Source organism: Portunus trituberculatus, chromosome 10, assembly GCF_017591435.1.
Source record: "Portunus trituberculatus isolate SZX2019 chromosome 10, ASM1759143v1, whole genome shotgun sequence".
Taxonomy (NCBI): Eukaryota; Metazoa; Arthropoda; class Malacostraca; order Decapoda; family Portunidae; genus Portunus; species Portunus trituberculatus.
The window spans coordinates 1,389,267-1,401,582 of NC_059264.1; the positions used below are offsets into that span (position 1 = coordinate 1,389,267).

The window sequence follows — 12,316 nt, forward strand, 5'->3', positions numbered from 1 at the left end:
TACCCTACCCTACCCTACCCTACCCTACAATACCCTATCCTACCCTACCCTAGAGACTATTAATGTGATCAGAAGCCTCCACCACGAAGCCCCATGAGTGGTGGCCTTTGTGGTGGCGACTTAACTAATCTAACTAACCTAACCTAACCTATCCTATCCTATCCTAACCTATCCTATCCTATCCTATCCTATCCTAGCCTAACCTAACCTATCCTATCCTAACCTAACCTAACCTATCCTAACCTAACCTATCCTATCCTATAACCTAACCTATCCTAACCTATCCTATCCTAACCTAACCTAACCTATCCTATCCTATCGTAACCTAACCTAACCTAACCTAACGAGACTGAGTGTCGCCAGCCACCGCCACGAGGCCCCATCAGTGGTGGCCCGTGTGGCGGCGACCTAGTTATCCTATCCTATCCTATCCTATCCTAACCTAACCTAACCTAACCTAACGAGACTGAGTGTGTCGCCAGCCACCGCCACGAGGCCCCATCAGTGGTGGCCCATGTGGCGGCGACCTAGCTGACCTAACCTAACCCAGCCTATCCTATCCTATCCTATCCTAACCTAACCTAACCTAACGAGACTGAGTGTGTCGCCAGCCACCGCCACGAGGCCCCATCAGTGGTGGCCCGTGTGGCGGCGACCTAGCTGACCTAACCTAACCTAACCTGACCTAGCTAACCTAACCTAACCCAGCCTATCCTAACCTAACCTAACGAGACTGTGTCGCCAGCCACCGCCACGAGGCCCCATCAGTGGTGGCCCGTGTGGTGGTGACCTAGCTAACCTAACCTGACCTATCTAACCTAACCTAACCTAACCCAGCCTATCTTATCCTAACCTAACCTACTCGAGAGACTGTCACCACCGCCACGAGGCCCCATCAGTGGTGGCCTGTGTGGCGGTGACATAACCTAACCTATCCTACCCTAACCAACCTATCCTAACCTATTCTACCCTAACTAGCCTATCCTAACCTATTCTATCCCACCCCACCCTACTTATGTGGCTTGCCGTAGTGGTGCGCAGTGGCGCAGGCTCAGAAACACTCGATGCACACTTTGTAGGTGAATAAAGCTAAGCTCACGGCCTGCGCACACTGAAGCAGGCGATCCACTAAGCAGGGGCCACACAGGCGGGACCCGCCCACGCCCTTCTCTCCCGGCGGGGCCTCCTTCCCCTGCTTAGAGGGGGACGGAATGGGAGGCTGCATGACAAGGCCATCCCGTTCCCCTGCAGAGGAGCTCCCGCTGGGCTCTCCCCTTCTTTGACGGAGGAGAGCCTGGGGAGGTCTCCACCTTTCTCCCTCCCCGAGGTCACGATGTATGACCTCGGGGCTCAGGCTGGGCACAGTCTCGCCAGCCTGATGGGCTGTTTTCTGCCGCAGGTGGGCCTGGGGAGGTACCCATTTTTCTCCCTCCCCGAGGTCACGGTGTATGACCTGCTGTACTGGAGGGGAAGCGTTCTCGCCAGCCTGTGGTGAGAGGCTGGGCTTTGACTGGCCAGCCTGTGGTGAGAGGCTGGGCTTTGACTGGCCAGCCTGTGGTGACAGGCTAGGCTTTGACTGGCTAGCCTGTGGTGAGAGGCTGGGCTTTGACTGGCCAGCCTGTGGTGACAGGCTGGGCTTTGATTGGCCAGCCTGTGGTGGCAGGCTGGGCTTTGATTGGCCAGCCTGTGGTGACAGGCTGGGCTTTGATTGGCCAGCCTGTGGTGACAGGCTGGGCTTTGTTTCATGTGGTGGTGAGGGCAGGCTGTAGTTTATCCCGCTGGGCTGTTGAGGAAGGTTGGCTTTCTGCTCTGGTTTGTGTGTCTCCTTCTGCTCGTGCTGGTGTGGCCTTGGCTCCTCCAGGGGCCTCCTGCTGTGATAGGCTGCCACAGGTGATGGGCCTCGGCTCCCAGGGGCACCACCACCATCCTCAGCCAGGTGTCCCTCAAGGCTGAGGAACAACGATGAGCGGCGCCCTTCAGTGCTGGCCTTCAGATCGGCCAGCAGATCCCCCAGCGGGATCTCTAGACGGGCCACGAGGCACGATCCCGCCAGGAAGTCCATCCTGACGGGCGTGGCGCCGTCCTTCTTGCTCAGCTTGCCAACACGCAGTGAGATCCTCTGGGCAGAGCTGTGCGTGCCTGCCCTGCTCCCCGCGGTGGGGAAGGTGAAGGCGCCCACAAGGCGCCGGCGTCCCTTTTTGCCGTTACGGGGCAGGCACAGAGTGAGGCGGTCCACGCCGCCGCACTGGCCCACCACCTGGAGGTGGGCCGACACCCTCAGAGAAGTGCACAGTTGACCCATGGTTTGGTTGTCCTGGTTTTCTTTTCTTACTTTGATGTAAATGAAAAATGTAAACACGTGATGGTACTCAATGGGTTAGTAATGGAAACAAAACCTTCATTGAAAACACCCACAAATCATGATAATTTTCTTTTCCTTTTCCTTCGTGTACTGAAAAATTAACACTCCCATCGAAAAAAGAGGGACAAGAAATAGTTATGAAAGTCCAGAGTCTGTACCAATCCCCAAAAAAAGCCTCACACGCCCATGAATAAATCACTTCTCGAGAACTTAAGTCTCCCCTTTAAACCTCCCAAGCCACTGAACTTTGAGCCTCCCTGGTGGCGCTGAGCTCGGCAAACAAAAAGGACAAGCTACCGCAAGTTTTCCCTCGCCAGAATTCACAACACAAGCACCAGGAGAGACTATTGAAGTTTAATTAGGCGGAGTTTGGTGAGGTAAAAAAGTGACTTGCGTGTGGCCTCGGGTTGCGGTGAATAGAAAACGAGGTAGGCTGTGGGGAGGACTCGCGTAATTTGAATGGGTAGGTTTGCTTATCTTGTTAGTTTGTTAGTACGTGTGTGTGTTTATGTGTTGGGGACAAAAATAACTCCCACATGTAGAATTGATGTTATTTTTGTAGTTTTTATCATATTATTGTGTTCCTTTCATGGTCTTACGCATTTCTTTTCATTTTTTAAGCTGTTAATTTCTTCTCCCAGCTTTCTCATTGTGTTTTTGTTTTTGTTTTTTTATTATGCTGTTATCTTCTCTCTTTTCCCTCCTCCTTTACCTTCACCTCCCTTACTTCCTTTTCCTCCTATTTGTTCTCCTCTTCCTTCCTTTCCTCTTCCGCTTCATTCTCCTCTTCCAGTCCTTCTCTTCTAAAATTCACTTAAATCCCTTTTGAAGACACGTAGGTAATTTACGGTGTTGGTGGTGGTGGTGGTGTTGGTGTGGTGACTTAGCCCCGAAGTTTACCCCGTCACCATAACACCAACAACCACAATCACAACCATTTTTTGAGTCGATTATTCCAGTGGTGGTGGTGGTTGTGGTGGTGGTGGTGGTGGTCTCTCTGCGTATAAAATTCCTGATGTCTTTTTCTTTTTCTATTTTTTATATAATGTTATTGTCTTTCCCTTGTGTTCTAGTTGTTTTGTTTTTTTATAATGTTGTTCTTGTCTTCTTTTCACGTTCTCCTTTGCGTTTTCTTCTTTATTATTCTGTTATTGTCTTCTTTACACGTTCTTCTTTGCGTTCTCTTCGTTATTATGCTGTTATTGTCTTCTTTTCACGTTCTCCTTCTGTGTTATTTTTATCATTGTGTTGTTATTGTCTCCTCTTCACATTCTCCTTCTGTTCTTTTTATTATCATGCTGTTATTGCCTCCTCTTCACATTCTCCTTCTGTTCTTTTCTATTATTATGCTGTTATTGCCTCCTCTTCACGTTCTCATTGTCTCCTCTTTCCCCAGGTACGAGAACGGGGAGATGGAGCATTGTCTAGAGTTGTGGAATCGAGATGGGAAAGGTTTGAAGTGGAATGACAGCCCGTGCTCATTCGAAACCTTCTTTATTTGTGAAGTGCAGTAACTTGATAGGTTCTGATCCTTTATACGTGTGTCTGTGTGTGTGTGTGTGTGTGTGTGTGTGTGTGTGTGATTCTTCTTTCTTATTTTTGTAGTTTTTAGTGTTTTCTTCTTCTTCTTCATTTTCTTTTCTTTTTTAGTTTTTATCATTTTTTTCTTTTCATTTTTGTCTTCCCATTTTCTAATTTTCTTCTTTTTCTTCATTTTCTTTTCCCATTTTCTTTTTCTTTCTTTTTTACTGTAATTTGTATGTAATCTTTTGTAATTTAATGTAATTTTTGTATGTTTAGTATTATGTAACTTGTTTTGTTTTTAAGTATCTTAGATTGTACTTATCTCTCTCTCTCTCTCTCTCTCTCTCTCTCTCTCTCTCTCTCTCTCTCTCTCGTTGGTTTTATTTTTCTTTCTTTTTTTATCTTCTGTTCACTTTTCTTCGCTTTTTTTCTTTTCTTTTGTAAATTATCTCTTTATTTCATCTTTTCCTCCTTGCTTTTTTTTTTACTTTTTTCCTTCCTTTCTTCTTTTCTTCCTTTCTTCCTTCCTTTCTTTCTTCCTTCTTATTTCTTTTCTTTTTTACTTTCTTTGTACATTTATCTACATTCTCTCTCTCTCTCTCTCTCTCTCTCTCTCTCTCTCTCTCTCTCTCTCTCTCTCTCTCTCTCTCTCTCTCTCTCTCTCTCTCTCTCTCTCGTTATGTACATAAGTAAATACACAACCTTTTTTATAATAACTTAAAAAATGAACCAATGGAAAACTATACATAAAAAAAGCAACATTTATAATATTTGTGTCATAAAATAGTGTAGCAGTGTTGCATCATTTTGTAGATCTTGTATTCTATTTCTTACTTTTTTTCTATTTTTTTCTATTTTTTTATTTTTTTTTGGCTATATAATAATAATCTTGTATTTCATTTCTTACTCTTTTTTTTTTTCTTTTTTTTTTTTTTCTCTCTTTTTTGGTTACCGACTTCAACGCCTTCATTACTGGAACGCATTTTTGCCATGAGTTTTGTGCGCAATTAGACCATTTTATTGACATTAGGAAGGGTCTATGGAGGTCAGAAGATTAATGGCCACAGTCTTCACTATTTTAATCCCCAACTTAATTTCTGAAGCTGTATAAAATCACCCCTTTAATACTGAGACACATATTATGAGATTTGTTCACCATTAGACCATTTTATTGACATTAGGAAGAGTCTATGGAGGTCAGAAGATTAATGGTCACAGTTTTCACTATTCTAATCCCCCACATGAGTTTCTGAAGCTGTATAAAACCACTGGAACACATTTTGAGATTTGTGTACCATTAGACCATTTTATTGACATTAGGAAGGGTCTATGGAGGTCAGAAGGTTAATGGTCACAGTCTTCACTATTTTAATCCCTCACATGAGTTTCTGAAGCTGTATAGAATCACCAAATAGTAAGCAGAGTGAATATGGAAACGCGTCATGGTACTGAAGGGGTTAAGAAAATTATTTATATAGATTTTTTTTCTTTTTTTTCTTTTTATTTCATTAATGTATCTTTTTTTCTCTATTTCTTTCATTTATTATTGTTATTTTTCTTTTTAGTTACGTGTTTTCTGTTGTATATACATACATTGTTTTTGTATCTTTCATTCTTTCCTTTCTCATTTTCTTTTCGACTCAAATGAAAACAAGAAAAAAAAAATCAATCAACAAACAAGAGTAATTTGAATAAGAATGTCCACCTCATTTTGTTTTGTTGTTTTTATTTCCCTTGTTTTGTGTTTTTCTTTTCATTTTTTTCCAATTTTTTTTTTTTTTTTTTTTTTTTTTTCTTTATCATCTTCATTTCTGTTTTGAGTGTTTTTCTTCATGTTTTTGTCCCTTGTAATAATAGTTGTTGTTGTTGTTGTAGTTGTTGTTAATGTTGATGGTGGTGGTGGTGGTGGTGTTGTGCTCATATTGTTGTTGTTGTTGTTGTTGTCCTTGTTACTGTTGTGGGTGGAAGTGATGGTGCTGTTCTTGTTCCTGTTGTTGTTGTTGTTGTTGTTGTTGTTGTTGTTGTTGTTGTTGTTGTTGTTGCTACCAAGAAACCTTAAGATTTTAGGAATTTGAGTGTACTACCAAAACCTTCCACGTTAAAACAAACTAAGGAAAATAAATAAATAAATAAATAAACTAATAAATAAATAAACTAAGGAAAATAAATAAATAAATAAATACAATAGCTATCAGAAAATACAGATAAAACACCAACTTGTAACTCAATTTCAGTAACAACAACAACAACAACAACAATAATAATAATAATAATAATAATAATAATAATAATAATAACTAACAACAATAGCAACAACAATAGCAACAACAACAACAACAACAACAACAACAGGTAAGCCGTCACTGGGTTAATTAGAGGCAGGCAGAGGCGAGGATACAGTAATTACTTCCTGTGTGTCCATATTTTAGTTAACATTACCACTCGACTAGAGACAGACAGACAGACACACAGATAGATAGACACACACACACAAACAGACAGATAGATAGATAGATAGACAGATAAACTCACAGACAAACAGACAGATGAACAGACAGACAGATAAACACACAAACAGGCAAACAGACAGATAGACAAACACACACACAGACAGACAGATAGACACAAAACACTGCCTTAACATAACAAAACTTTCATTAATATTTCACACACACACACACACACACACACACACACACACACACACACACACACACACACACACACACGTAACCTATCAAGCATAATCCACTGTTCACTTCACCGCATATTAAACAGATGAGATGAGAAAAACACCTGTCGACTAATCAATACCCCGCATCACCTGTCACCTGCCACTCCACCAGGTAAGTGTGTCCAGGTGACCTCACTGTTGATAGATACATGCACTACTAATTTGATTTTTTTTGTGAAGGTGTAACTTTTGTGTTGAATTCAAGAGAGGTAGTAGGAGGAGGAGGAGGAGGAGGAAGAGGAGAGGAAAAGGAGTAGAGGAGGAGGAGGAGGAGGAGTAACGAAATAGCAACAATAATAACAATAACAACTACTACTACTACTACTACTACTACTACTACAGGTCCCACAAACCTTACTTGCAGAGAGAGAAGGAAAAGTTGTTTAAGAGAATTTTGACAAAGTGAGAAGTTTGATGGAAGACGTAAGGAAGAGGAAGAAGAAGAGGAGGAGGAGGAGGAGGAGGAAGAGGAGAAGGAAAAAGAAGAAAGAGAAGAGAATGACAATTGAAAACATGAGAAATAAACAGGATAGGAAAATAAATGGAGAAATGAAGAGGAAATACAGCATAGAAGGCGAAGGAGGAAGAAGAAAGAGAATAAAAGGAGAATTGAAATAAACGAGAAGAGCGGAAGAGATAATAATAATAACAATAATAATAATCTCTCTCTCTCTCTCTCTCTCTCTCTCTCTCTCTCTCTCTCTCTCTCTCTCTCTCTCTCTCTCGAAGTGGGATAAATGAAATAACGGTATCGTGCAAAAAGTATAATTATCGTACTTTGGAAACTGCACCAGAGCAACACCGTTTTCTTTATTCACTCGTTTTCTTTTCATTTCGTGTTTTTTTTTTCTTATTTTCAAATTTCCTTTTCCTTTAGTTTGGTTCATCTTTTGTTTATTTTTTCTTTTCTTTTCACTTTTTCTTGTTTTATTTCCTTTTTTCTATAGTTTAATTTTTTTCTTTTTTCTTTCTTTTCGCTAGTTTTTCTTTTTCATTTCCTTTTTTCCATAGTTTAGTTCAATCTTTTTGTTTATCTTTTCTTTTTTTCTTCACCACACACACACACACACACACACACACACACACACACACACACACACACACACACTAAGTCACCATCAACACCACCATTACACTAACACCATCATCATCACCACACTTAGTCACCATTTTACTAAGTCACCACCATCATCACCAAGTAGTCACCATTACACTAAAGTCACCAACATCATCTGTTCACCATCATCTGTTGCTTGAGCCAGGGTAGGTAGTGGGTGATGCGGGTGTACACATCAGGAAAGCCTGGTTTGGCACACCCTGAGCCGAAGAGGTAATTCCCGCCAGGTACCAGCGCCCATCTCGCATGTTACACTGCAGGGGTCCGCCGGAGTCACCCTGAAGAAGACGCAGGTAGTAGTAGTAGTAGTAGTAGTAGTAGTGGTAGTAGTAGTGTATGGTGTATGGTTGTTTATGTATTCAAGATAGAGTGATAAACTTTGAAATACAGTGTAAAGTTTATCAAAGAGACACGTCCAAATATATTCTTCTCAAAAACAAAAGACACACTGCTAACCCCTTCAGTACTGAGACACCTTTTTTACCATGACGTTAAGGTGTGATTAGACCATTTTATTGACATTAGGAAGGGTCTATGGAGGTCAGAAGATTAATGGCCACAGTCTTCACTATTTTAATCCCCCACACAAGATTCTGAAGCTGTATAAAATCGCCAAATACTAAGCAGAATGAATATGAAAATGCGTCCTGGTACTGAAGGGATAAAACACACAAACACATCCAGATTCCTTCAAAACACACCCGAGGCCCCTTCACAAACAGAAAAACGTCAAAAAATACATTAGATCTAATATATCCTGTGGTAGAGATAGGAAATAGCTAGGTTAGTCCCAATTAAGTAACATTAAGAAGAGGTGAAAGAAAACGAGAGAGATTCGAAGTAACATTAAGGGAACATGAGAGAGAGAGAGAGAGAGAGAGAGAGAGAGAGAGAGAGAGAGAATGAAAGACAAAATGAGAGATTCGAAGTAACATCAAGGAAAATAAAAAATAAATAAAAAAAACGAGAAAGAAAATGAGCGAGTTTCGAAGCTTCAAAACTGCGCTTCACCCAAACACACCACCACCACACACACACACACACACACGTACTCACCACACACGTTCCTTTGCCATGCCCTTCGACCTGTCCAGCGCACAAGTGGTACCCGTGCACTGGGATATTCTCCAGCATGCCGTACATCTTGACACAGTGGCTGTTGTTGACCACGGGCACCACCACCTCCGTCAGCCGCGTCTGCAGGGGCCCGCCGTGCACCCTCATCCCCCAGCCCGTGGCCACGCACTTGATCCCCAGGAAGCTCTCCACATCCAAGGGCGGCGCGTCAGGCAGGCAGATCGGCTGGATGTAGTCTGTGTACGTCACTTCCTCCCGTAAGCGCAGAAGGGCTGGAATTGTTTGACGGTGAGTGGTGGTGGTTAGGGGTAGGGGAAGGGGGCAGTGGGGGTATGGTACACGCACGCACACACACACAAGCAAGCAAATGTACACACACACACACACACATGCTTAAAGACCGTCCATACATTACTTACAAATGAATACCTTTAATTATTGCATATCGCAGAAATGAAGATACTAAACTAAATATTGGTCTGTCCTGACGCCTATATAAGCATTACAAAACCACTCGTTCTTTGAAGTTTGTTGTATTTAGAAATGAATATCGAGTGTTTTAGGCCTAGTGATGTCAGTTGAATAAAAGCAATCCTATAGGGCCGATTCTTTGTCTGGTAAAAGTACAGACACATTTAAAACATCACAGACATGTTGTATAGTAAGTCTACCACCTTGCATGGTTGTTTCAATGATTAGAAAGGAGGTGCCATTCTTCACTTTTTCCCTTTGTCTTTTTTTTTCAGATGGAATGAAAGAGAGAAGTGTATTGGTTATGCTTGCTTAGTGGTTGTTACATTATGAAGAAACAAACGTAAAGTAACAAGCCGTGTCCTGGTTAACCCCTTCAGTACCAGAACGCGTTTCCATATTCACTGTTTACTATTTGGTGACTTCACACAGCTTCAGAAATTTACGTTGGGGATTAAGATAGTGAAGACTGTGGCCATTAACCTTCTTGGGGATTAAGATAGTGAAGACTGTGGCCATTAACCTTCTTCCTAATGTCAATAAAATGGTCTAATCGTACACAAATCTCAAGGTAAAAATGTGTCCCAGTTTTGAAGGGGTTAAGGAGAAACAAGCGTACAGGACCTCCACAGATCCTTCCTAATGTCAACAGAATGGTCTAATCGTACACAAATGTCAATGTAAAATGTGTCCCAGTACTGAATGGGTTAAAATAGTGAAGACTGTGGGTTAAGAAGAAACAAGAGTACAGGAACAACCCTTAGCCTGGTTAAGACATTCCTGATCAGAATGCCCTTTAACTGTTAACCTCTTCAGTACTGGGGACACATTTTTACCGTGAGATTTGTGTACAATTAGACCATTTTATTGACATTAGGAAGGGTCTGTGGAGGTCAGAAGATTAATGGCCAGAGTCATCACCATTTTAATCCCCCACATAAATATCTGAACCTGTACAAAATCACCAAACAGTCACCAAAATGAATACGAAAACGCGTCATGGTACTGAAGGGGTTAATTGACGCGTTCCTAACACTGAGGAATCAAAAGAAGTCTCATTACTTTTTTACCTACTTATATCATTACTATTCTTCCTCTCTCTTACCAATATCGTGCTGGTAATCCTTGAAGCTGGCGTGTGTGATCAGAGAGTGGACACCCCGCACCTCCTCTTCTCCTCCATTGGTTTCCCTGTCGTGGTCACCAAGCACCACCTGCCACACTGCCGCCATCCTCGTGAACGTGAAGGCTTTACTGCAATTATACGCCAAGGTTCGAACCCCATTTAGTTTATATTTATTTTTTTATCTTATTTTATTTTGTTGGTGTGCGTTGAAGGCGTGTGTAGTGGTGTGGGATGGTGTTAATGGTGATGCTGGAGTTTTTAGGGTTCTAATTTAGGTTTTATTGAGGTTTTGAAGGATTTTAGGAATTGCGTTGTTTTATTAAGGTTCCAGTGTGCCGAGGTTCGAACCCCACTAAGTTTTTTTTTTTTTCTTATTTTATTTTTTTGGTGTGTGTTGGAGGAGTGTGTGGTGATGTGGGATGGTGTTGATGGTGATGTTGGGGTTTTTAGAGGTCTAGTAAAGATTTTATTAAATTTTGAAGGGTTTTAAAAGTTGTTGGATATTTGTAAAGGTTTTAGTGTGAGTTTGGGGGTTTTTCAAGGGTTTTAGTTAGTTATTAGGGTTTTGAAGGGTTTTTGTGATCTCTCTCTCTCTCTCTCTCTCTCTCTCTCTCTCTCTCTCTCTCTAAATAAAACCACTAGAATTACTGCATGCTGTTCAAAATAAAATAAAAAATACAAAAGAATACAAAAGCTACCCCGTAAAATAGAGAGCATTTTCCAATATAGAAAACGAAAAAAAATTAACCGTCAACTCATATATTCTCAAAAACTCGTCCGTTTGTTGTCTTATTGTGACTTCCTCCGATTTTTATCTCTTTTCTCACTCACTCACTCACTAACGCACCCACTCACTCACACACTCACTAATAAACTCACACTCATACACACACTAACTCGCTCACACGGTCACTCATACACACACACACACACATTCATTCACACACACTAACGCACTCACTCCCTCACACACTCACTCTCTCACACACTTACTTATTAATACAGTGAGCAGCAGTGACTACCCATCTTTGACTGACCAGCACACCTCCGCACCAGTGTCCAATTCGGCCCCAGCGCGGGTGAATCAGCTGAAGGGACGCCTGAGGAGAGGGACAGGTGAGAGTGGAGGGGTGAAGAGGAGAAGAGGAGGACGTCTGTACGTGTCTGGAAGGAGTAGATAGATAGATAAGGTAATACATAGATAAAGATAGGTGTTGAAAAGGGTAAATGAGGATAGGTAAGAGTCGGAAAGTGATTGAAAAGGGAATAAATAGATAGATAGATAGATAGATACACAGGTAAGCATTCAGATTCCTTATTCTTTCATCTATTTACTGATAGATAAAAGAGATCATTTGTTTAATTGGAAGAAATATTTATCCCAGAATTTTGACTAACTATTATCTTTTAAGGGACTGGCAATCAAGTGGGCCTTTTTGTTGTTGTTGTTGTTGTTGTTTGTCGTTGCTTTTTTTATTATTATTGTTATTGTTGTCCTTGGCCAGTTCCCTTCCTTGGTTAAAAGATAAATCAATAAATGAAATAAATTAACTTGTACGATAGACAGATAGACAGTTTGAAGAATAAATAGATAGATAGACCACAAAAATGTACTAATAGATAAATAGATAGATAGGTAGATTAACAGTTTACCAAATAATTAGGACATTTATCTACTACTACTACTACTACTACTACTACTACTACTACTAATACTAATACTACTACTTACTCTTAAATTACCGCGTGTGTTTGTCTGTCTGTGTGAGTGTCTGTATATATGTCTGTCCATTTTGTCTTTCAATTTGTGTGTGTGTGTGTGTGTTGTGTGTGTGTGTGTCTGTCTGTCTGTCTCTGTTTTCTCTGTTCGTATTATGAAGTTGTATTAATTTGTATATATTTATT

At 41.2% G+C, this 12,316-nt stretch overlaps 1 protein-coding gene, 1 long non-coding RNA gene and 1 pseudogene across 3 annotated transcripts in view; 2 read left to right on the forward strand and 1 right to left on the reverse strand.

Annotated features, from left to right (window-relative positions):
- The window catches only part of LOC123502138 (mannose-binding protein-like), a 63,219-nt gene extending 59,177 nt beyond the window's left edge, over positions 1-4,042 (forward strand). For both annotated transcript variants that reach the window (XM_045251356.1, XM_045251355.1), the window contains one exon: positions 3,759-4,042. In XM_045251356.1, coding sequence (XP_045107291.1) covers positions 3,759-3,876 — 118 coding nt within the window. In that variant the 3' untranslated portion in view covers positions 3,877-4,042. The remainder of the gene's footprint in view (positions 1-3,758) is intronic.
- A 3,652-nt stretch (positions 4,043-7,694) lies between these two features.
- The window catches only part of LOC123501967, a 13,592-nt pseudogene continuing 8,970 nt past the window's right edge, over positions 7,695-12,316 (reverse strand).
- Positions 10,425-12,316, forward strand: part of LOC123501969 — a 20,428-nt gene continuing 18,536 nt past the window's right edge. The window contains exons 1-2 of the long non-coding RNA XR_006673748.1: positions 10,425-10,557; positions 11,417-11,527. This is a non-coding gene — a long non-coding RNA (uncharacterized LOC123501969). The remainder of the gene's footprint in view (positions 10,558-11,416; positions 11,528-12,316) is intronic.